The following is a 26,382-nucleotide window of genomic DNA, read 5'->3' on the forward strand; positions in this document are numbered from 1 at the left end:
TAATCAGTGTGTCTTGTATATGATAGTGTTATCTTTGCAGAAGGTTTAAATTAATTTGTATGGGACTCACTCTAATGGTCTGGGGGGTTTAGTCTTGTGGACTGTCAGCCTCAGCCAATACACAGTGACAGCAAACAGTGCATCAATACACATGACCCTGTGTGAGACAAAAGGACATAGCTGAAATCTACAGAGACATGACAGCATTGCCTAAAATATCGCAGTCCATTCTATTTATTCATGTGCTCATGTTAAGCCTTTGTGCATGAAACAGAGATGCAGGCAACATTGTCACAAGGTTCTTAACATTCTTAACAAATGAGGTGGAACATCGGAGCGCATTATGTAATTTTCAGTAACACATTTCAAATTGCTCCGTAAGGGAGCTCTGCCCCGAACATAAATTGTCGTGCGTCTGAAAGAAAAGTAACAGTCAGCTTTGTTGCATCAGTTGATGCTGTGATATTCCCCACATGCTAGTGAGCTATTTCAATTTGCCCTTCTACCAGGCGTGAGGTGCTAGTATTCCCTGAATTGGCTCCGGTGGGGGATGTGTGCAGCTTGCTTTTTGCTACAATAGAATCCCCCTTTGATTCGCCTGCTCCCATTCAGCCCTCCAAGCCTGTGGTTAACAGCAGTCAGTCTTTGCAGTGTCTTGACGTCATTCAGTGTTTGCATAGCTTGTGCTATTGTCTTACTTGGGAGCCCGGCTTGTGGGTTGCAGTATCTGGTTTCTGCTACCTAGTGCAGCTACACTGCATCACAGAAGGAGGAGGACTTCCATCCAGTTACCAGGACCTTGGATCTAAAACAGAGGCTTGGAGGTGTTTTTCTTCCTGAGGAGTACTTGTGTTTTTATGATTGGGTCCAAGGGAAAGCTGTTTGAAGCCTAGGAATAGAGCATCTGGCAGCCACAGTGCTTGGGCTGCATTGTCTGCTTTCATGACCCCTGCTGTGTAGCTGCCTCATCTCCCCCCTTTTTTTTTTCATAACAGCATCTGGGCCAGCCATGTTCGGCACTGAATCGTCATGTAAGTACCGCATCTCTGCTCCGTACGTTTCTGTGTGTGTTCAGCGATGGTGTTTCTTTGTGATTTTTTTTTGTTTTGTTTCATGCTTCCTCCTGACAGATTGTTCTGCAGGCTCTGGGCTCTACCATTTTGCACAAAGAGGCAATGATGCTGTTGAATGATGCAAAATTCTTTGTGCACATCCCCCCTACATCAGCCTTCAATCTGACAGTCTGTCCCAGGATCTCTGTTTATCCCGCTTTGCTCTGCTTTTTAAGATCAAGAAAATAAAAGAAAAATGGCTTAGCAGATTGTCGGCAGCATGGGCTCCTTGCTTGTTTGTTTTGGATGTTATGCATAAAAATGCTTCTCTTTGCACATATGCTATGAATGTACAACACCAAGGCAGTGGTTACCTTTCCAGAAAGACAATTCAACTGCCTGCATAAACAGTCAGATGGCATTTGTGCTGTCCTTTGCAATTGAATTATATATCCCCGGCATAAATTCTTTGCGAAATGTCAGAAACTGTTTTGCTATGAGACTCTGGCCTGGGTGCTGAAAATGTGGGAAAAGCAAAATTCATTAGTCAACAGCTGAGTTAGAAAGCGGCAGCTTTTTAATGCTGAAGGCCTGAGCAGCTGTGCCTAAAGTATGTATAAAATCTAGTAGTTTTACAATAACATATTGAGAAGAAAAGGTCATTCCTTCTGAAAACAAGGAAAGCTTTTCCATACCACAAGACTCAATGCCAGTTGTTCTCGGTATAAAAAATGTAGAAATAAATCACTTTTGCTTTGTAAAATTTGTAATAAAATCTGTCCAGTCTGCTACAGTAAAATGACCGATGGATCTTGTAGTGGATTTCCAGTTTTGCAGAAAAGTACACATTTAAATTATATATATATATGGAGTGAACTTTTCTTCTCGTTGTGCCTTTCTGGAAAACGTGCTGTTAAAAAAGTAAGGGCATGTTTTCTTGGTAATGTGGATGCAATTACACAAAAACATCTTTTAGATCCTCAGTTCTTTTTTTTGCTAAGGTCACTGTCAGCACACTTTGGAATCAAGATTAAGATTTGACCTCTGAATTTTTCTCATTAAATGAACAAATTCCCACTGGAAGATATTTTCTTCCTTCAGTGCCAAGCTGGGCACCGCTCCTAGGAGACTTACTTGTGGCTTAAGCGGTTTTCCCTGCTTTATAAAGCCATGTTCAGGAAGTGTAATAGGAGGCAGACGTTACAGCATTTGTTTTCATATTCTTTAGAGTCTTATCTACCGGTGTCTGCATGTGAAAGCTAATTATGTAACATTCTGTTACCTCTGTCTAAATATTGTTTATTGTTAAATTCAGATTTGTTTTTATTATTCAAGTATATATTTCTCATTATTTAATTCAAATTTGTTTAAAATCGCAATTAAATATTTCTGGCATTACCGTTCCTGGTTAATACATTTATTGTTACTTAAGCAATGAATGGGATTTAAATGTTCTGCTCAAAACCATCTATTTCTGCCTTTATCACCTCAACATTGAAGTCAAAGACTGTTTGCCCTGTTATAGTAGAAGTGTTTTTTTTCTCCAAAAACAGTAGCATGTGCATTTATTGCTTTTTACCCAGTTCCATTTTATCAAGTGTTGAACTGGAACACGAATAATATTAAAGTGAAATTTTCTGGTTTCATTTCCTTTTTAAAAAAAAAATCAGAGCATTCAGTACAGCTACATAAAAGACTGTCAGGGGGTTTATTTTCACTTTTATTTCTCCACTGAGGTTTCGGAATCTATATGGAGTGAGTTGACATTGATCCGGTGGGATTATATTGAGCTCAGGAATGTTCACCAGATGGAATGAGTTATAATCTATAATTTGAATGCCATATGGCAATAGCTAGTTTACAGAATCATTTAGATCTGATAAAGAATATGCAGAAGATTTAGTAAAAATAAAAGGCACTGGGACATGGGAACAGGGTAAAGTGAGCTAATTAATTTCAGGTTTAAAAAGTTTTCTTTAAGTAGTGAATGCTACACAGAACAGAAAGCCTCATGCTTTCAAAGTTGATTAACTGATTGTTATTCTTTGCTTGTAGGTTGGGTTGCGTATTATTTTTACAGACACTTCCTGCGATTCCTCAAGACAAACTGTTTTTCCATCTCCCTCACTGCAGTTTTCACACTTGCAGTTTCTACACGTTGTGTATGTTGCTAGGATTGCTCTGACTGTTAAACATCTGATGGGTTTCTTCTCTTGTTTTAGATGTCTGTTAAATGTTTTTATTGTTTTAATCATTGAAAAGTATTTATTGAATTTAAAGTGGGGGGAATTCTTGGTGTGTCTTGGGCACATTGCCTTTTAAAAAAAAAAATCGTCTCAGTTTTCATGACTGACAAATTTCCTTGTCATAAATATTTCTATGGTAGTTGAGTGCTTTTCTAAAAGCGAGGTAGGTGGTTTTAGGTGAGGCTAGTTTTTCCTTTGTTTTGTTTTTTAATTTGCTTGTCATGTATGCATATTTAGACATCGTAATTTGTAAGATTTGAGTTTTATGTGAATGTAGATTTGTATTCATGTGATACTACATTGGATGCTATTTTTGCATTTATATCCCACAAAATTAAAGAGATGAAATGCATATCACCCTCCCACTTTTTCTTCCTGTGAGTAAAAAGCTCCAAGGACATTCAAGGCTAGGCTTACTGTGCCTTTTAAGCTTTGATACGTTATGCTTAGCCACTAAAATCAAATGTCTAGCATTCGCAAAACAAGATGCACACTGTTAGGTTGGTGGAAACATTAGTTGCAGCGAGTGACCTGTCTATCAAGGCTATCCTGGTACCAACAGTTTTGAAGACCAGATGTAATTAGCGGTTCATTAACGTCCTATTTTCAGAACCATTGCTGTGTGGCATTAAATGTTGAGTGGATGGATGACTTGACATCTGAGTTTGTGCCAAGCAAAGACCTGCTTTCCAATGCCAGATCAGTTCAGTGCATAAGTTGCAGGATAGACCTGGCGTGTGGAAGTGCCTATCTCGTATGTACGTATATAAATGCAGTATATGTACTTTAACACATATTTTTGCACTACCGGTGGATGACATTAACAAAAGTATTACTGGATCTCCAGAAATCTCCCTGGGAAATCTTTCAGGGTACTGGATGGCATAAAATCCAAATTGATGCATGTTATATATGAAGAACATTTTTGAATTGCTAAGATTGGAAATTTTCTCACATTACTCTGATGTAAAAGGCAGTAGCATGGAACAGTAAACATGGGCCAGACACTTCCTAACCACACTTTATGAAAGAGATGCAGACTACTGAGAGGTCAGATTATTCTTCCCTGTATTTGACTGAATTTTCCCTTTTGCTTTGTTCAGATAGGTGTTTTTTTTTTTACATTTGCCACGTTAGTAATGCCTCAGTTGTTTCCCTGACGTCAGTGTGATAGAAGTATATTGACATAGTTTAAAATTATAAAACCCATTAGTTGTTTGCACACTCTGGATATCTCAGTGTTGTGGTGCTGTATTTGTGTTATAGCTATGCAAGACCAATAGTTGAGGATGGTTTTCATAAAGCAGAATGGGTAATTTGTCCATTTGAGTTCATTATTTCTGCAAAAAGGCAGTTATGAATTTGCTCATGAATTACATTCCCTGGCGTGTGGGTCTAAAAAGAGCTAGATTGTTTTCCCACTCTCTCCTGGTTTAACAAAGCTTTCATGGCGTAAGATGTGTGATGAAAGCAAACATTCTGAGAACATGTAAAAGATGATTACAAGTATTCTGTACAAGTATATGTATATTCTTTCGTTATTGTTTCCTGAAATTAATTGAGTTATCTGGAAAATATACAGAAGGGACTTCTGTACAAGCTTCATGAAAAGAGACCTGATTATGTAACAGATTCATTGTAGGTCCCTAGGTATTGCAAATTCACATTAAAGCCAAGAACTACACGCCTGATGTGAAAATATGTTGTTTGTTTTTTGAATGAACAAGAGAAGGGGCCTGCCAATTAGTTTAATTTATTTTGTAATGGACCAGCACTGGGCTATTTTTCTGGGTGTATATTTCTACTACTGTATATCACAAACTGAAAATGGACTCAGCTGTTATAGGAACCAGACAGAGTATTGAATTGGCTCTGAAGGTAAATCCTGGGGCAGGTTTGCCATTCTAGTTTTTTTTTTTCATGAATTATGCATAGGTCTTTATTATACAACTCTACAGCATTTGCTGTCTGTCTGAAAGGATAGTAAATTCCTATGTTACTATCATGCTTTTAGTACATGCTGTGTAGAGCCACGTTACCCAGTGATGACTAAGAAATTCTGAGATGAAGGTATTCGTTTTTATTTGGTAAGCAGCTTCAATAATGACCCATGATTGTAAGAAAAGTGTTTTTGCTTCTTCTTGAAGAATATAAGATTCTATAACAGTTGAGGCCATAAGGAGGAGAGGAACCTTATTGAAATTTGAAATTTATTTCAGATGCTGCTCCCCAGTGCAGTGTTAAGATTAATATTTTTATATATTTAAATATAATTTTTTAAAAGCATATATTGTGATGTAAAGGTCGATGTGACATGAAAATCAGACTACACTTTTTGCATCTTTATTTGCACCTCTTAACCACGTGGGTCTAACTACATGTAACTGAATATTAATTGTAGGGACAGGATTTGCTATGATGGAAATATTTTATATACTGGACATGAGTAGGGGGCCATCTAGTGACTTCGGCTGATTCATCCAAAGATCTCCTTCAGTAAAGTCTTGAAAGAAGCTAGTGTTTCATGTTTGGGTGACTTGTTCCTGACCCTCACAATCCTTTGTGTAAAAAAAGACCAGAATTACGAAAAATGTATATATTCTAATCTTCAAGTACAGTAGGTACTGTAGCTGCGTCAGCATGCAAAGGAACAAGTAAAGGTTTATTCCATGCTGAAATTATTTCAAAGAAGGCTCCACAGATTAAATGTTGTTTCTTTTTTTCTCTTTTCAGCATGGAATAAACCTGTACTTGTTCCTCATATATTGATCTTGTTTGCTGTTTGATTGCTTCCTTGCATTGCTTAGAAGTAAAAATGAGTCAACATAAATACCTAAGTGGTTTCTATCAATAGCATTTTCAAGTTAGTGTTTTCCATTTTGCTTCCTTACTTTTTTAAAATATGCATGTATAGTCTTGATTTTGTACTTTTTTCATTTGCAGATTCTGTAGTGTTTGCTAATTCTCCTGTTTTGGGAGAATTGATCTGCAAACTTGACTAGTTTACTAACTATACTGGCATTTAGATGATTGATATACATTTTGAGCAGTGGTCTTAATACAGAATATGGCACTCCCCAAAATCTAGGTTGCTCTAACTTTTTCCTTTTTTTTACTGAACATAACATTTGACACTAGTAATTATCTGAATAAAAAAGATTTTCAGTTCTAAAGTACCATGATAGGAAACCAAAATAGTCCCATTAGTCCCCAAGTTTAGAAAATGTAAACCTTATTTGAAGTTAAAACACTTTTTTAAAATTTCATTTAGAGTGAAATATTTTACCTCGTAAGGTAGTATAATAGTGTAAACTAATTTCTTTATAAATCTAGATAATATTTTTATATCATTAGCTTTCACTTGGAATTGTGCTAAAAAAGAGCAATCATTTGTGTGATCAGATAGACCAAAGCAAGATCAATATCTAAAAATAATATTTTTAAAAAAAAGTGGTGAAGCCAAGTATTTACAGTTCTTTTATTATGTGCTTTGTTTTGAAAAAACACAGGCTTTCATTTTAGGCAAAAAAAATATTTTATTTTCTGTTTTAACATTTGGATAATTTCTTAGATCTGGGAGGAGTAGTCTGTAAGGTTTCAGTGTCGTCATAAAATATTTGATCTGGACAATTATTAGCTGTGAGAGAGGATATTATTCTAAATTAAAATGCTTCTTATCTTGGCTTGAAATGCTGTAAATTAGTTTTCTTATCTTATTTTAGACATGTGAGGTTTGTTTACTGGAAATGGCAGTTTGATAAACCAATGGTACTTTCCTTGGTTAGACCTGACAGCAACCAGCTGTTTCTGTTGCCATGGTTACATGACTGCCAGAGCTGCAAAATGGTACAATATTAACTGCTTTCTCCGGCTATTTTTGTTGGATATTTAAACCTTGTAATGATGTGCCTGTACAGTACATTGTTTATTACTTTTGACTTGTCAGCAGGAGGGATTGCATTCATTAAAATTCCTTTTTTATATCGATTACCATTTGCTGAAATGGTTAATTAAATTATAATGTTTATTTTAATTGACGTCATCATATGTTGTTCTTAGTTTAGATTATGAACAGCATCTGAGAAGCCATCTCACTATAATAGAGGAGAGTACTGCATATAGCTTTATAAGCTATTTCGCAAAAGAAAAAAAAAACTTAATTTATTGTATAGGTTTAAGAGATTGAGGAACGATAACTATCTTCATAAAACCTGTTAATTAAAATATATAGTACTTTTATTTATAGGCAGTTAAAAAAAAACTAAAAGTTTTGTTCAATGTTCATATAATACATGTAACCAGTAAAAAAAGAAGAAGGCACTGTGATTTGACCCAATAAAATATTAATTGACCAGTAAAAAGGAAAACCAGCTTATACATTATGAGCTTCAATGAAAACAGATTTTGATGTTTAAAATTCTCTATTTGTCTTTAATGGATTCGAGCAGTGAAAATAATGCTGCACAAGAAAAGGCTTTATCACCCATTAGAGCCCAGTCTTTGGCAGATTAAGAAGTCCCAACTAAGCAGATCTCATTTTTAATTTTTAGACTACAATATCCCTATATTAGACAATCCAGAGCCTTACACATGTAGGAGAGCAGAAATGCCTGCTTTTAATTTATCAGGGAATGAGTACAATTTATACAAGATGGAAGTAATATCTTGAAGGTATTTTTTGAAGATAGGTTGTACTAGCTTCTGGATGTACTGAAGCCTTTTAAGTGCCCTGTTAGACATCCTACCAAGTAAGAATTTGCAGTAGGTTAATCTAGATGAAATAAACGTATGCATCAATATTTCATCATCAGATAGAGCTGAATGGTGTTATACACAGGTGAGAAAACATTACCCTTGTGATATTTGCAAATCTATAACCTCAGTCTTTTTGCAATTGAGCTTACAGTTCTGCGATGTCCACAGCTTTGTACGACAGAGGCACCTGTAAAGTGCAGTCACTTCAGCAGCAGTATTCAGTTTGCCTGCAAGTAAATCCATTTGTCATCAGCATAGCAGTGGAGAAGAGGCAACATGTACTGTAATTCATAAATAGTAAAGATTCTAGCACATAATCCTGTAAAATACCCTTAGTAAGCGGGACAACATCAGGTTTAAAAGATTTAGGAATTGGCTCATGTGAGCCAAATAGCAGCCAAATCGACTAAGGGACGTACTGGCGATCTCTGTATAATATTTGAAGTGCTCCAATGGAATGCCATGATTGACCATATCAAAAACTGCGCTTTAATTCAGAAGCAGGAGAATACCGGGGAATAAGTTACCCAGAGACTGAAGCCATCAGAAAATCATAAATTGTCATAACAAGGGACGTTTTAATTCTATGGCTTTGTCTAAAATATGACCTAGAAAGGTTTAAAGAGCATATTAGATGCAAGGTGCGATTGGTGAATTCGTCATGTATCTGTCATTGTTCGTGATTAAAGTCAGGGTTGATCAACGGGACATCTGCTGTGAAAGTCACAGTCTAGTAGTCTGTGCCCACTGTTTGGAGCAATACAAGATTGACATCTGTGACCCATGCTTTGCCCTGGGTCGTATATGCTGTCTTATGGAATTCAGCTGTTCTGCTCCGGGATTGAAGATCTAGAGATGGAGACTAGGCTCCTGGCAGTGACTCTACTACTAGGTCAGGCTCTGAATGAGGTAAAGGAAAAGCATATCTCATAGGCAGGAAAGGTTGAGCTAGAGTCACTTAGAGAGCAAATAAGTCTCCCTTTAGACTAAAATGTGTGCAAAAGCCTTTCTAAACCAGAGAGGGTAGTAAAAGAGCCCACCACTAAAAAAATAGTCCAGACTGGAGAGAGAGAATAAAATTTCAGTTGGAATGCCAAGTTTGCATTTTTTCAACCTCTTCAAGAGAGACTGGCCTGGTCTTGGGAACGAAAAAGAAGCTCCTGGAGACTAAATGGTTTAATTAACGGCTCCTAAGTTAGGTGGCTTTAAGCTGATGCTTCAAAATTTGACCGCTTCCTTAAAACGATCAAGCTTTGCAGAGTAATTAACCACACTTACAGCCATTCACACATCCTGATTAAACTAGTAGTAATAAAAGTAATTTATACTTGGTACTTCAGTTAAAATTAGATGATGGAAAATAATAAATTCATTTTTCTAATCAAAATCTTTCCATTTAGCATAGCCTATAAAGGAAACTGCTTGGTCAAATCTGCTTCAATTGTATTCAGAACCTCCATAATGTTCCTTATGAATGTGCTGAAATAAGAAAGGATCATAATACCCAAATATAGATAGATAGAACCTGACTGCTTCAAATTAATATGAAAATGGGGGGGAGGAATGTTTAATCCTAACAGTGGGATTCAATTCAGCTAGCACAGATTTCATTTATTTTATAAAAGTACAGTTCAAGAATATAACATTGTTTTCAAAGAAAAGGTCATCCAGCTCATTTACTCATTTGATAGTTTAGTAGTTAGGTGAATCCAAAATCTTTCCCAGCTGCTTCTTGAAAGACCCCAGCGTTTGGACCTTACCACCTGGTTGAGAATCTGTTCAAGACACCCATAACTATGTAAATGAAAAGGTTCCTGTTTAAGGCAGAGAACAGTAAATGTCAAGTCTGAAGTAGTCATCTAGACCGACTCTGACTATACTGTTAAACATTGTATAAACCCAGATCGAATCTCTTCTCAATCTCCTTTGCTCTACATAGAATTGGTTTTTACTAGTTCTTCAAAGCTTTATGACAATCCCCTGAGATGAGAAATTATTCTTGTAGCTCTTCTTTGAATTCTAAGATTACAGTATTCTCTTTGTAGCATTCTAGCCAGAAGAGAACAAATAATATTCTAAATGAGCTCTTACAGAAGTATTATAAAACTTGAGTATAGTTCCCTTTGATTTAAATCCGAGGTCCTGACTCTCTGTGGTCATTAAAAATCCCAGGGTGTTTCTCGAAAAGGGTAGGGGTGTAACCCTGGCGTCCTGGCCAAATTTCCCATTGGCCTGTACCAGTCATGGCCTCCTAATAATCCCCTATGGATCATCCAGGTGGGACTGCACATTGGTGGTTGTGGAGGGGGGTCCCCATTACCTGCGCTTTGAGTGGAGTGTCCAGAAAAAGCGCTATATTATATTATTAAGTGTAAGCAATTATTATTATTAAATTCCACACATTTTGCTACATTTTCTTTTTTGTTTCCCCACATTATCTTTATAATGACTCCAGGAATCTACAGTACATAAAGACCCAGATCACTTTCACGTGTAGCTTTCTGCCGCTCACAATCACTATTGTAATATGTATACTATTTACAGAATGAATGATCTCACTTCCTGTGTGGATCAGTTTGCATGTGTCAGGTGATTTTGCTCATGGAGAACCCTTTCAGCTTTTGTCCAAAGTACCTACTAAGGTTATTAAATAGATTTTTAGACTGTGAAACTGCACTAGAAATCTAAAAAAACAGGAGAATGTCATGAACTTTGAGTGAATTATGTTAATGAAACTAATGACTACTATTTTGGCTAATTATCTGTGAAAGTGGGTCTAAAAAAGAACAATGCTGATAATGGGAAACCTTGTTAAATACCTCAGCTCATTTCCTGCTGCGAAGAGCTTAATCGTGTGGTCTATACACGATCTGGTTAGGCTACTGTGGGGCTAAATTACTGTCCAATACCAAAACATTCTCATACAGCCCATATATAGTTCCATTCTAGAGTAATGTTCCATTATAGTTCCATTCTAATGTCATCTCTGCAGAATGTAGTGGAGGGCCTGATCCAGAATATGGAAGAGGTGCTTTATTATTGGAAGCAAACAGGCCCCTTCAAGAAACCTGTCTGGTCATGGTCAATTACATGTATGTCTCTAAATACTTACTGTAGAGCCTTTGCAAATAGGTTTGTCTGAAATGAATAGCAATGACTAGCTATGGCTAAAGAATGCTAACAGACCTTAGGACTGGGAATTGAAATGTGATCTTATTAATAGTAATACCTATGGAAAAGAGATATTTGAAAAGGAAAACAGTTAGAATTCCGTATTAAAAGGCCAACTTGATATCACCATGCTAGCAAAACAACTCAGGTGGAACCTAAGACAGGAGATTTCTGGTATTGCACTGATTAAGAAGATGTACTATAGGAATGTCCAAAAGTTCAGCCTAAATAGAAGATAATTAAAGCAGTTTTCAGTGGGTTTAAGAATTCCTTGATCTTGGAAATGTCTGTACCAGCCTTCAGTATTGTGTAGATACAAACTGAGATCTCTAAGAACTTGACTAACCTGCACAGGATTAGAGAGTCCTGTTTTTCTTGATGGCCTCTGTAGTTAGACATGTTTTGTTTGAGTGCAAGTAACCCTCTTGGTTGGTCAGCATGTTTGTCGTAGTTACCTTGTTTCTTGTGTTATGAATTCTGAACACTAATGAGATTTTTTAATTCACAGTTCAGTGTCCAAAGGTCTAACTTTACTATGTGATTTGTTAGGTTTCAAGCTGCAAAATTGTAGTTTATAGCCGGAACTCCACTCCTTGCACTTTTACAAATAAGGAGCAAAAGCAGTACAAAATTTCACAGTCTTCTCTTTGAATGAGGGTTGATTTCAGAATTGTTCCAAAACTTAAAAACTTTTAGATCCTCAGGGAGGTGCTTTAAGGAGACTTAAGAAAGTTAAAAACCAGCAGTCAGCACAAATAATTCCTGGAACTAAGTAAAATGAGTGCAGACCTGCAGCGTTATTGGAATTTATCACCACATTGCTGCAAAACTCAAACTGCAATGACACTGCCGCATAGCCCGTTACAACAGAAGCCCCATCACTATGCAGCCCATTATATTGCAAACTCATTGCAGTGCAGCCCCATGACTGTGTGATGTACAATCAATAAAACTGTTTCAACTTGATGGGACAAACAGTAATGTTTCATTCCCCCCCCCGCCCCAACCACTGTGGCAGATGTGGCTGTGAAATAACCCTTTCAACATAAAGAAAGGGGCACAGGGAATGAGATAATTAGTTCTTCTTCAGTGCGGTATTCTCTGAAGCATCGAACTTCACAAAGACGGATTTAGCGATCAGTGAACGTAAGTCAAGTACCATTCCACTGCCGTGGATGACATAGTGGGTAGAAATGGTTTATCTGGGTTATAAACTCGGCAGCTTGAAGAGGTTGTGGGAGCCTCTCGGGAGCGACGTTTTTTCTCATGCATGCAACACAGCCACGTTAAGTAGTTGGGGAAAAATATTTTCTTGAACCCCTTGAGAGGCTTGCTTTTTCTGACAAACGTTTTGCCGATATTCAGACAATTGTTATGATTTGGCTTTCTCTCAGGGAACTTTGATGTTAATAGAAAATCCTCTGGAGGATGAGGAGCTGATAAAACCGGATGGCCTAATTCTGTTTTTTATGGGTTTTTTTTCAACATTTAATAACATTTTTTAATTTTGGCAATTGTAGTTTGCTCTCAGTGTTCAGTGCTTTCCTTACTGCTCAGAGGATTAAGTCTAAGTCCCATTTTGTATGCTTCAGTAAATATTGCCTATTGAAAGTTGTCTGGTGATCCATTTCACGTGCCACAGTGTCATCTGTATGCTGGGGTTCAGTGTGTAATTAGGATGGTATTCGTTTTGGACCAGAGTTGTAGGAAATCAGCTTCCTGAATGGATTGTGTGTCATTTGCACTCCAGCATGCAGCTTGTCAATAATGAATCTGAGTGAGATGCTAGGAAATATAGGAAGTAAGTTTGGGATGAGCATATTGTAAAGCAGATGAATGCATGGATTGAAAGCGCTATCATTGTCATTGGATTCTTGATTGAGTAGATCTTCAAAGTGCTCCTTCCAAAGGGTGTTGAATGCCTGCTTTGACTTGATCAATTGTTCCCTTTCCTTAAATCTGAAAAGGATTCATCCTTGAACACTTTCTTTTAAACATAAACATACAAGGCCCGTTTCTCCAAGCTCTGAAAAGGTCAGATATTCTGTGTTTTCTCATCATCTCAGTAGGTCATTCAGTGGCCAGTTTTGTAGAAAATTGTATGAAAATTTAATAGGATCATCTCCCATAGGAGCAGCAGAAGGGGGGGCTGGATGGTCCCCAGAGTGGTGAAGACAACTTTACAAGCTAAGAGATCACTTTTCAGAGATCCCATAGTCAGTCTGCAATAGAAATTCACAGAGAAAATAGCTTTTTCTCATTTGTTTTTTCATTTAATGAAAAAAAAATGCATTCTATTTCTTATGTTTATATTAAAGCAAAACAATAACAATTTATTCATAGCTGGACACAAAGTAATATCCACTAGCAGTGGTACAAAACCATGGAGTTAAAATAACCTCTACCTCTTATAATACTTCTGTGTTACAGTTGACCTTAAAAATGGTCTCTTAACTCGCACGAGATTCCATTCTTCTCCAAAAGATAAAGGTTAAAGAAATATTGAATCCAGTACAGAACAGCAACTCTAAGAAACAAACTATTTCCTTGTTTAAAACATCCCCTGAAAGCCTTGAAGCTTGAAGGTCCAGAATCTAATAGAATCCTCAACCGAGCCGATTACTTGACTGCTTTTGCCAAGTGTCACCAGTGACAGATTATGGAATTAATAAAGCTGCCTGGCTGTTAGTCTGTAGTCACTGACAACCAGCTAGGGACCACAATCATTATGTGTTTCATGTGCTGTTTGTTTTGCAAGGACGCGTAATGGTGAACCTCACTTGAAACTGAAAGCTGTTAATTGCAACGTAGTTGTACAGGCTGTTGCAAAGTGTCTGACTGCGATCAAAGTGTACTTTGATGTACACACACTTAATAAATAGCAATAGAGCAAGTAAGAATTAATTCTGTACTGAAAAGAGGAAAGAAAAAAAGTTTAGGCTCTTGAGCCTTCTTCAAATGTGTGTGAGGAGAAGCACAAAAGGTACAGTATATAAACTTTCTTGCCTGCTTTGTCTTGTGTTCTCTTTTATACCTCTGCAACATTCCTCTCTCTTTCCTACACCCGAAGAAGGTCAAAATTCTATTCTTTTATACCTTCACTTGTTACTTTGCAGTCAATGCATACTGACACTGTTCCCCACTCCTGCACCTACAGTATTAATAGTTCTATGAACATGCCACAAAAAATGTACTGTATAAAACCCACAAATTAGATTCCACCTTAACATGAAACCTAAATGAGAGGAATTCTGAAATTCAGCTTTTGGCTCAGAGTGCAAGCTAATTTCTAGTCTTCTGCTATTCAGGAGCTGAAACTAAATTTAACAGCCAAATGGTTAAATTAAATGTTCAATAAGCTTAATCAAGAGTTCAGCTGAAACAAAAAGCAGAAGGTAGAGGAGTAATCCAGGGGCAGGGGTGGGAAAGAATTTTAAATGTTTAGTAAAAGAAAACTAAATGATCAAAAAATCACTTCTACTTGAATACAGATAATATAGCGAATTGCACTGTTTTACAAGGTGCTGAAATGTTAGTTATTTCTTCAGCAGTTTTTATATATTTGCTAGAATGTGTAGTTTAAAATCTGTATCTCTTTGCAATGAAGGCAGCCCAGAGGAAGCCATTAAGATACATTACCGACCCTGGGGTGTGCAAGTATCAGAGAGAGCTTGGTTTGTACATGCCGATTCTTTGACCAGATCAACAGAATGTTAATTCTGATAATGCAATCCGGAGAGCTGATGAAGAGATGAGGAATTGCCGTGTCAGGCTTTCTGAACTTAAATCTTAGAAGATGCTAGGTAGCAGACCCAGGATTTAGAAGAACATGTTTGTAAAAAGGGGCAAAGGATTAAACTACAATCCTCAAGTAATTTATGCTCACAAATCTGAAGTCCTTGCTTAGAAGTGAGTCCTTTTTAAATGTTTTTTTTCCCAATTGTTAAATTTTCTTTGCTTTGTACAAATAGAAAAACTGTGGTGGTAATACAATTGTAATGATATGTGGTGGTTGAGGTACTGTATGAAAAAAATCACATCTGCTATGTGCTAAATATCTGTTTGGTGCCAAACTAATATTTACTACAGAAGAAAATAACTAAAAATTATATATTTAAAAAAATAGAGAGAGTTTTTCCATTTTATTTTTGTTCTTAGAAACAGTGTTACTCCTACTGCAGTCAGAAACCTAAATTAACTATTAACTCATCGCTGTACTGTAATAGTTCTACAATATTGCCACCCTTGAGCTGTTATGATCATATAGTGCTATTAATGACAGATGGAGAAAATATTTCAGAAAAGGGTAAAAAAAATATTTAAAGATTTAAATTGTTTTATTAAAATTTGACATGTGTAATCAAAAACCATGGCATGTACAGTAGCTGTGCATTTGTCAGAACGTATAATATGTAAGAAGATCAATGCAAAGAATCTGTAGTGGCTTCTAGCTGTAGGGAGATTTGTTATTTACTGTACTTATGTTCTAAATCAGATAACTTTGGTACAGACTTAGAATGATTTTACTATTCTTGTTCTGCAACTTTTACAGACATGTGAGTGTACAGGAGAGAATGTTTTTGTAAATCGTTGCCATGTGTTTAATATGGGACTGGTTATCTTTGCAGAAAAAACCAAGATATTAACAAATAAGCTTAAGTGACTCAAGTAATAACTAACACTAAGCTAGTGAACATTTTGGGGATGCCTGTTAAAATTGTACTGAAATTCTTTTAAGGTACTATACGGTATGTGATCTTCCTCTTTTGATTTTGCAAACAAATACAAGTTACTGTTTATTTTGCTGCCATTTTACTTCAGTTATACTGTACCTATGAAAACAATGCCCCCACTTTTACTGAGTGCAGTTTACTAACCCTGCTTTATGGTTTATTTAAAAGCCTGACTACTGTAGATGGTTCTTTTAAACTTGGAGCCTTAGAGAAGTCAGGGGATGAGTGTACAGTATCTGAAGTTCTATTGTTCCAACTTGGAAGGGCATCAAATAGCTATCCACAGTTTCTGCATGAGTACCATATATCCATGTTTTTCATGATGATGACCATTCTGTAAAAAAATACAAGTACATTATTTTGCATAAGAAGATGACAAGAAGAAGCTTTCAAAGTCCCATTTAATATGGTCTCATAATACAAAGGTAAACTGTAATTGCTTTTGATCCTTTTTTCCTGTTTTTTTTTCATGCTTCGAGATTGCTAGACAGTTTTCAATTAATATCATACACTGGTAGGTTTTGTATTGTGCTCCTGATTTGGATTTCTCTTAGCAGTTGATAATTGCTACATGTTTACACATGGGACTGGGTAACACAAAACTTTGTGTGTCATGTAGCAATTATATCACACTCTGAGCCACAAGCATAATTCTACAAGCAGGAGTTGAAAGAATCACTAAAATGTACAAGTGTGGATATGATTTTTTGAAATTCTGTTCATTGTAAACTTTGTCTGAGAATGTGCACAAACCACAGGACAGGTGGTCATTAGTATGCTTTTGTGTTCAATACATCCTACAAGGATAATTTCTAAAAATGTACTTTTGTAGTGATGTTTTACTCACATATACTCACAGCCCTTATGTTAATGTAGACAGATTCACGATAAGTTAATGTGATGTCATAAACTCATTCTAAACTAAATGTGATTGTAGTGTATAAGCAGGGGGAAAACGGAACTTTCCAACTTTCTTGTATAAAGAACTGTCCAAACTGTCTTCAACTGCCCTGAAAGACTGACAGATGCTTTTGCTTTGAAGTGTTCATTTGCTTATTTTTAGCAATGAATTAAGACCCATTGTCAGCCAGACACCAGGCTGAGTCAGAGAAGATCATTTCATTGTGCATTGAGACCTTCAGTGCTAGTTTTGCACAACTGATTCAGCAGTGACCTTTAGGACTCATCATAGAAGTGCTGCTTGTCTGAGAATTTGATCATTACAGCGGTGTTATTCTGTTAAGTTCCCAGAGCACTGTGTTAAGCAAATACCATCTATACATTAATACATCAGTATTGGACTACCTTTATTTTCATAGCCTACATTTTAAAAGGTAGTTAGTTGACAGTGATTTATAGTTGTAAACATGAGGAAAGTCTCCATGGCTTTTTAAATCAATAAAATAAGATTATTTTTATGGGATACTTATGTACTTGGCACTGTGGTAAAATGTACTAAAAACAGGGTGGAATATGGTATATTAATAAGAAAAAATAAATTCAGGAAAAACCTTGATAAAATATGAATCCCTCAGGTAAAAAATAAATACATTTGTTTTATTCAAATAAGGGTCTTGGAGTATGGTTGATTTTTTTTGGTATATATTTTGAAGAATTTCTGACTTGTCAAACATGAATGGAGTTTTAAAAAAGGGAGCAATTTGTCCTGTTAACTTTTATTGTAATATTTCTGCATCCCTAGGTGAAGATAGAAATTTCAAACAATGTTAAATTTGTATCTAAAGTAGTTTCTAGTCACTTGCAGTAAGTGTATGAATTGATTTATATTTAGTCCATAAACACTTCCCAGATTATTTAGTGCTCCCTGAAACTGTTTACTTTCTACTTGGGTAACAATTGTTAGAATCAAGCTCATGAAGGGAAGAAACAATAAACTGTTGAATATTTTTGAATTGTCACTTTTGCACCTTGTTCCAGTTAAGAATTGGAATACATACAGTGGTGTGAAAAAGTGTTTGCCCCCTTCCTGATTTCTTATTTTTTTGCATTTTTGTCACACTGAAATGTTTCAGATCATCAAACAAATTGAAATATTAGACACAAGATAAGATAACACAAGTAAACACAAAATGCAGTTTTTAAATGAAGGTTTTTATTATTAAGGGGAAAAAAATCCAAACCTACATGGCCCTGTGTGAAAAAGTGATTGCCCCCCTGTTACAACATAAATCAACTGTGGTTTATCACATCTTTGGAAAGCTGAGTTCAATTTCTCTAGCCACACCCAGGCCTGATTACTGCCACACCTGTTCTCAATCAAGAAATCAATTAAATAGGACCTGCCTGACAAAGTGAAGTAGACCAAAAGATCCACAAAAGCTAGACATCATGCTGCGATCCAAATACATTCAGGAACAAATGGGAAACGGAGTAATTGAGATTTATCAGTCTGGAAAAGGTTATATAGACATTTCTAAAGCTTTGGGACTCCAGCGAACCACAGTGAGAACCATTATCCACAAATGGCGAAAACATGGAACAGTCGTGAACCTTCCCAGGAGTGGCCGGCCGACCAAAATTACCCCAAGAGCGCAGAAACGATTCATCCAAGAGGTCAGAAAAAACCCCACAACAACATCCAAAGAACTGCAGGCTTCACTTGCCTCAGTTAAGGTCAGTGTTCATGACCACCATAAGAAAGAGACTGGGCAAAAATGGCCTGCATGGCAGAGTTCCAAGACAAAAACCACTGCTGAGCAAAAAGAACATAAAGGCTCGTCTCAGTTTTCCCAGAAAACATCTTGATGATCCCCAAGATTTTGGGGAAAATACTCTGTGGACTGACGAGACAAAAGTTGGAACTTTTTGGAAGGTGTGTGTCCCATTACATCTGGGGTAAAAGTAACACAGCATTTCAGAAAAGGAACATCATACCAACAGTAAAATATGGTGGTGGTAGTGTGATGGTCTGGGGCTGTTTTGCTGCTTCAGGACCTGGAAGACTTGCTGTGGTAAATGGAACCATGAATTCTGCTGTCTACCAAAAAATCCTGAAGGAGAATGTCCGGCCATCTGTTCGTGACCTCAAGCTGAAGCGCACTTGGGTTCTGCAGCAGGACAATGATCCAAAACACACCTGAATGGCTTAAGAAAAACAAAATGAAGACTTTGGAGTGGCCTAGTCAAAGTCCTGACCTGAATCCGATTGAGATGTTGTGGCATGACCTTTAAAAAGCGGTTAAGGCTCGAAAACCCTCCAATGTGGCTGAATTACAACAATTCTGCAAAGATGAGTGGGCCGAAATTCCTCCACAGCGCTGTAAAAGACTCATTGCCAGTTATCGCAAACGCTTGATTGCAGTTGTTGCTGCTAAGGGTGGCTCAACCAGTTATTAGGTTTAGGGGACAATCACTTTTTCACACAGGGCCATGTAGGTTTGGATTTTTTTTCCTTTAATAATAAAAACCTTCATTTAAAAACTGCATTTTGTGTTTACTTGTGTAATCTTTGTCTAATATTTCAATTTGTTTGATGATCTGAAACATTTCAGTGTGACAAACATGCAAAAAAATAAGAAATCAGGAAGGGGGCAAACACTTTTTCACCACTGTACATGTAGTAAAGGACCTAAACATTACATGTTGTAAATACATTACAGGTACATTGAATTTACCTTTTTATATCATGTCTGTCAGTTATGTCATTATGACTACTGTATGTCCGTCATTGTCAGTTCATATCTAGGTTTCATATGGCATCCTGAAAAGAATAATGTTCCTCTGTTTCTTTTTTATTTCTTTCCAAAAATCCTGGGCCATACAAATACTGAATTTCTCAGTCTCTTTCTAATTTAAGGTTTATCATGTCCTCTTACTTCAATTCATATTTCATGCTTTCAAGGAACAAGTGATAGGTTTATTCCATGCTGAAAAGAGAAAAAAGAAAACACGAAGTTGTGGAGCCTTCTTCAGGCTTTCAGTTGTGTAGTCAAAAAGTCCAAACTAACAAATTCACTTTATATTGCAGTTGGGTTAGTGCTGTGTTATCTGCAAACTTTGCCAAAGATGCACTTATCAACAGTATTTTAACACTCAGAGAGGAAAGGAAATTAAACCCTGGTCATAGGCTTTCCAGGCAAGCATATTGCCTCTTTTCCAAAGCGTTCCGACCTCTTGGGAAGGTGGAGACTCACTCCCATTCCAGTCTATTACTGAAAATGTTTTGTTCTTTAGATAAGTTATATATACATTACAAAACACAGTATATGTAGCACAGACTCGAGATGTTTTCTGCTTTCCTGTAAAACAATTGCGTCCCCTGATTTTGAAAGTGGTTAAGTACTTTTTGTACTTAAAAAACATACTTTTTGTGTGTTTGAGGCTTTTTGAACTTAAACTGTTGTTTTCAGAACTAAAGAAAACTCAATGTTGGTATTAAAGTAGGTGTTTCAGTGCAAGTAGTCACAAAGAACACATTGAATTTTAATGGGAAAACAGTTGACCTAAGATAATATGATTCCTATCTAGCGTAAAGATCTGGAGGTTAGCTTTAGCTCTATCAAAGGAAAAAGTCTGATGTTATTTATGTCATCTGCTGTATAGCATCTCTAAACTGCTGAGCCAAAAAGCAAGTTCAGCACAAACATGAGAAAGCATACTCCTTGTCTTGCATCAGATATTTGCAGCTTATTTTCTGATAAGAGTGGAGAGAAATAAGTGTTGTTCTTTTTCACCCTGTGAAATAGTTTCAGTCATGGTAAAGGACAAAGGCTATATTCAAACTACTGTATTGAAGTTCCCAAACTAGGGGTGTTAATCCCTAATTGATAAATATTTTTTTTTCTTCATTGAAATATGGCAGTGTATATTCTGTCTCCTGCAATCTTATTTTCATTGTAGATAAGAGTGACAAAATGGTGCAGCGTGTTGCACCTTATAACTCAAAAACCATCTGAATTATGCATTTTTAAGTTTATGATTCAAGATTCTGTTACTATTAAGTGTGTCGGATGGTTATTTTTCTGTTTGATCCCTAGCATGAATGGGGCATGAAATGACTGTAGGTACCTTCACAAGACTAAAGTACATTTAACTGGGAAAAGGGAGCTGCATTTATTGAAACAATTGTTGAGTCTGCTACTCATATTCTATAAGCTCGAAAGCATTAAAGTGCTTATTAATCAAATTTAAAATATTTGTTAAATTACCTCTGCAAATTTGTTAGTTTTGCTTTTAACCCCTTAGACATATTTAGGCGTTGTATACTGTAAAACAGTGTTTTGGTAAAATTGTTGTATAAATACAGACTTTAACCTTTGGAATCCTTATCTGTTCTTGTTCTTTGGTGCTGAATTGTTTTACATCTTTAAAAAGAACGTATTAAATACACTCAGTTCGAGTTGGTTCAGGGTTGAATAAGTCCACCCCTAATCAATCCCTGGCCTTCTGCACTTGCAGGCTTGCAGTACAGTTGGTGAGGGTTGCTTGTCACCTCCATTCAGCTCTCAACTTCTTGCATGAAGTGCATCGCCTGAGATGTGCCATATGATGACTAGATCGATGGTAGTGTATCAGAAGAGTCTGTGAACTCTTCCTCATTCTCCCGTGTGCGGGCACAGAGTTTGTAGCTGAGGGCTGCAGCATGAAAATTTGTCAATTTCAAAATCACGTGGCTGGGGAAAAAAAGTGATTCAAATTCATTAAATTAAAGATAGACACAACTTACTCCTGGAATCACTGTTGGTTTTCAACAGCTGTTGTTTCATCTGCTGATGCTAAGGGACTATCGTTGAGCTGAGGGTGTTTTTGTTAATAATCCCTCGTAGAATGAGAGAGACCGCATCGGGTCATTTTGACTGCTGTTTCACAGCTGACACCAGCTGGGGGGGGGGCCTGACAAAGATTTACTCAGGATGGGGCAGATGAGTGGTGCCCAGGGAAGCAGTTTAGCAGGCAGGCTTATCGGATCAGTGACAGATTTTCAACAAATGATTCTTTTATAAAAATAGGGAACTCTAATCACACATTATATAAATTTCCATCAAAGCAGGAAAATGACACGTAAAATAAACTGTTGCCCTAACATAACGCTGTTCCTCTTCTGGTCCATTTGTGACTCTGCAAAAGAAACCTTCAGTAAAACAATGCTAAATAACTGAGTTAAATTGCCCTGTTAAAGGGATGCATTTTGTATTGTTAGATTAATTGGAGCGACAGAGCATTTGGATTCTGTCAATGCAAATCGGTTTAAAACTCTGTTTGTACTGAGAGGTTCACAGGCTGCTTTCATGAAGATGATAGTCATTTCTTTTGTGGGGGGAAAAAATATCTGTGCCTAATCAACTGCAGAATAAAAAAAACATTTACCACTACCCCTTAAAAATCCTCCCAGTCCCTCTCGAAGATCGTAATCAGTTGTCAGCTGCAGCACTCTTCTAGCTACTATCTCTTCAGTGTCAACGGTATGGAGATCAGGAGGACTGGGGGTCTTTTTCTTCTGCTGCTTTCAGCCAGCAGAACAGGCATTGAAGTATTCCATCTGCTCTCCCATTGAGGAGTTGGCTACAGACTGAGGATGCACAGACTTTCACAGAAACTAAAGCGTCTCCAGGACTGAAAGAGTCCTTCTTTACTTTCACCCTCTCCATGGTGACTCTACGTTACTCATCGTCAGGTTTCATGGCAAAGGACCTGGTCTGAAAGAGTTAACAAGTCGGCTGATAGGCTTTGTGTTCCTGTATACTGCTGTAGTCAGGACATCTGCAAGCAACAGACAAGGATAGAGGCTGTTTGAAAAGTTCCTTCTTCTAACAGTAGTATATGCAAAGGTTGGTTTGAGGATTTACCAATAAATTGCAATGCATCCACCCTGTAATTCTGAGAAAGTTATAATAAACAATTTCAGAAAGGTCCTGTAGCTTTTCCTTTATTCTTCTGATTCTTATCAGAACATTCACCTAAAAGCCCAGACATTCTTAAAATCATGATTTACAGAACATAATGCTCATAAATGTCTGCATGGTGTATGTTATGCAGTTTGTACATTATTGGGTTGCTGTTTACTGTTAGGTATAATTCTTACTGTCAAGTCAACATAAATGTAGTCCGTTCAATGTTTAAAGAGTAGTAAAAACCGTGTACAGTACATTTTTCTGCAGTTTCACATGTAGAATATCATAGGAGTGTGACCGTTTTCATCTGATGTTAAAGTCAATGCAAGTTTGTAAGGGACATTATAAATGCATATATTACAATATATTAATATAGTAGGCAATATTGTTCACAAATTAATGATTGCATTTTAATGCAAAAAGTATATTATTTAAACACAATACTATCTTAAGTGCAAAAAATAATTTCTTCTCCATAGAGCTAATAAGCTTCCGTACTCCACGTCATCTTTGTGCTTTTTTATTTTGTTGACTTGGACTATTTTTAAACTATTGTCTAATGTGTTGTCTCTCTTTTTCCATCTCTAGTGAGCATGTTTCTAAATACGCTGACCCCAAAATTTTACGTCGCCCTGACAGGAACCTCTTCTTTAATATCTGGGCTTATATTGGTAAGTTTATTGCTTTTTTCCCCTCCTATAATTAATAATAGTTCCAAACTACATTAATGTAGTGCTGTTATATTTGAACAACCATAGAGTAACTGCATGCTAAAAATAAAAGGAAGTAAGAAAAAAAGCTTTTCAGGTGTGACTGCTTGTTCCTTTCCAGCTCCCAAACTGACATAACTCCTTACTCTAAACTATTTACCTGAATAAAATGTTCTTATTGCACCAGTATTATTGAAACGAGGAAGCCTATAACTGGAGTTTATTTTTCAACGCAGTGTCTTTATTTATCTTTTACAATATACAGTACCAGTCAAAAGTTTGAGTACACCTGCTTGAAACCAGGTTTTTCACAATTATCTGTGCTTTACAACGTATTAACCTGTACTTATAATCTTAATTGAACTGCACTGAAAATGTTAATTTTTCATTTTCAATAAAATGAACAACCAAAGCAAGCAGATTTCAGTTGTAAACCCAGGTTAGTTAAAAGTCAGAAATGTGTATAACATGGTGTTAGAACACTAAAAGAAGTTTAAAATTATATTTGTTAGATGTTCTCACAGGTAACTAACATCTTACTTTATTTACCTTTTGTCACCAGTTATTGGTAAACAAGGGAAGGTCCACGATTACTATAAATATAGGGAGGATGGGCAATTGTTTGTAATTCCTGAATGAACATGGCAGAATGTGCTTAGCAAGCAAGGAAAAAAGCTTTAAGAAATGAAGACAATAATAACTGACCCTGAAATACAAGCTGAACTCAATGCAACTAGAAGTACAGATGTTTCAACATCAACTGTTCAGAGGAGGTAGCGTGAAGCTGGCCTCAAAGGTCCAGTTTCTGTTTTTTGGCCTAGGCAACTCTCTTCCTCTTATTCTGCTCTCTTAACCATGGTTTATTTGCAGCAATTTTTCCTGGTATGCCAGCTTCACGCAACCTCCTCTGAACAGTTGATGTTCCAATTTACATCACTATAGAGACAAAGTTTCAATGTACTGTATGTGTAGCATTATATTGCCAACATTTTCTGCGATTCAGAGCAAAACTTACAGTAACGCAAACGACTCTATTACATTGTAAACATGCTTTAGACCAAGCACATTTTACTACTATATTAATAGTATATATTTTCATGAAACTGACACATATAAGGCAACATGTTTTTAGATAGTTTTAAGTATTGCAAAAAAGTTTATTGTCATTATACTCATATACAGGTGTATGGTATAACGAAATGCTATTTAGCTAGCTCTCAGACGATAAGCAGTACAAAAAACAACAATACAATTGTATAATAAAAGAAAGACAGAGACAACAGGCAGTGTGCAAAATGACAAAAGGCAACAGGTAATGTGTAAAACAACATCAGATGTGCAAAAACATGCATCAACAGAATGAAATAAAGGGATAGAAATTATGGGGAGTGAGCTTCTTGACATGTAAGGTAGAGGTAGATTTCAATGTGTGTTTGAGTTTTTGGTAAGAAGGAAGGCACTGTGAGGTTCAGATCATAGGTGAGAGAGGCTGGGAGTTTAATAGTTTGATAGTGTGGGTGTAAAAACTGTCTCTGAGTCTGGTAGTCCGGGCCCGGATGCTCCGGTTCTATTTTCCAGATGGTAGAGGGTCAAACATTCTGTAGCTGGGGTGTGTGGGGTCTTTGATGATGCTTAGAGCTTTCCTCAAGCACTGTCATAAATGTCCTGTATAATGGGAGGGCAACCCCAGTGATGGACTGGGCAGTTTTCACCACCTGCTGTAGGGCTTTGCGGTCAGCAATACCACACTGTGATGCAACCTGTCAGCGTGCTTTCTGTAGTGCATTTGTAAAAGTTAGTGAGGATCTAGGGACATATCTTAGCCTTCTTCAACCATCTTAGGAAGTACAGGTGCTGTTGCTCTTTCTTGATCAGACAGGTGGCGTTGAGAGACCATGTGAGGTCCTCGATGATATGGACACCAAAGAATTTGAAGTTACTGACCCTTTCCACTTTAGTTCCATTGATATGGATAGGAGCATGTCCGTTTTGCAGTTTCCTGAAATCAACGATCAGCTCCTTGGTTTTGAGGTTGTTGTCTTCACACCATGTTGTAAGGAGATTGACCTCCTCCCTGTAGCCCTCTCATCGCTGTCTTTTATCAGACCTACAACTGTGGTGTCATTGGCAAACTTGATGATGGAGTTGTTGTTGTGTTTGGCCTTACAGTCGTGGGTATAGAGGGAGTAGAGCAATGGACTAAGCACACACCCCTGGGGGACCCCAGTGTTCAGAGTTAGTGTGCCGGAGGTGTGGTTTCCAAGCCTGACAACCTGAGGTTTGCCTGTCAGAAAGTCCCGAATCAAGTTGCAGAGGGTGGTGCCGAGACACCAGTGCCTGAGTTTCTTGACTAGTTTCTCTGGAATGATGATGTTAAAAGCTGAGCTGAAGTCGATGACTAGTAGTCTTGCGTATGTGTTCTTTTTATCCAGATGGGATAGGGCAGTGTCTATGGCAATGGAGATTGCGTCATCTGTGGATGTCTTGGGCAGGGTATGGGTCCAGTGTGTTCGGAATGGTGTCTTAATGTGCTTCATGACCAGCCTCTCGAAGCACTTCATGATGACAGTTGTAAGTGCCACCAGTCGGTAGTCATTAAGACATGTCACTGTGGTTTTCTTCGGTATTTGGATTATGGTGGTTGTCTTGAAGCAGGTGGGGACTACGGCTTGGGCCAGAGACATGTTGAAAAAAACAACTAAAATATACTCATAATAATTCATGTTTTTCAGAGACCATGTTTCTCATTCACTCACAGTGACTAGTGAGCAGGAAGGGCTGATTTCACACCATAGGTCACACAAACTCTCGCTCCCTCCCGTGGCAAAACCAGCGTTTTCTTGTCTGCCTGCGACAACATGGCA

The 26,382-nt window shown here is 37.1% G+C and overlaps 1 protein-coding gene across 10 annotated transcripts in view; it reads left to right on the forward strand.

Moving 5' to 3' along the window:
* LOC102684211 (suppressor of tumorigenicity 7 protein homolog) overlaps window positions 1–26,382 on the forward strand; it is a 67,963-nt gene that overhangs the window by 18,914 nt on the left and 22,667 nt on the right. For 6 of the 10 annotated variants that reach the window (XM_015352356.2, XM_015352357.2, XM_069192549.1 and 3 more), the window contains 2 exons: window positions 996–1,031; window positions 23,397–23,479. In XM_015352356.2, the coding sequence (XP_015207842.1) occupies window positions 996–1,031; window positions 23,397–23,479 (119 nt within the window). Of the gene's footprint in view, window positions 1–995; window positions 1,032–15,048; window positions 15,134–23,396; window positions 23,480–26,382 lie in introns of those variants that run through there. The other 4 variants (XM_015352359.2, XM_006633266.3, XM_069192550.1 and 1 more) reach the window with 2 other exon arrangements.

The sequence above is a fragment of the Lepisosteus oculatus genome, chromosome 7 (genome assembly GCF_040954835.1).
Source record: "Lepisosteus oculatus isolate fLepOcu1 chromosome 7, fLepOcu1.hap2, whole genome shotgun sequence".
Classification (NCBI taxonomy): Eukaryota; Metazoa; Chordata; class Actinopteri; order Semionotiformes; family Lepisosteidae; genus Lepisosteus; species Lepisosteus oculatus.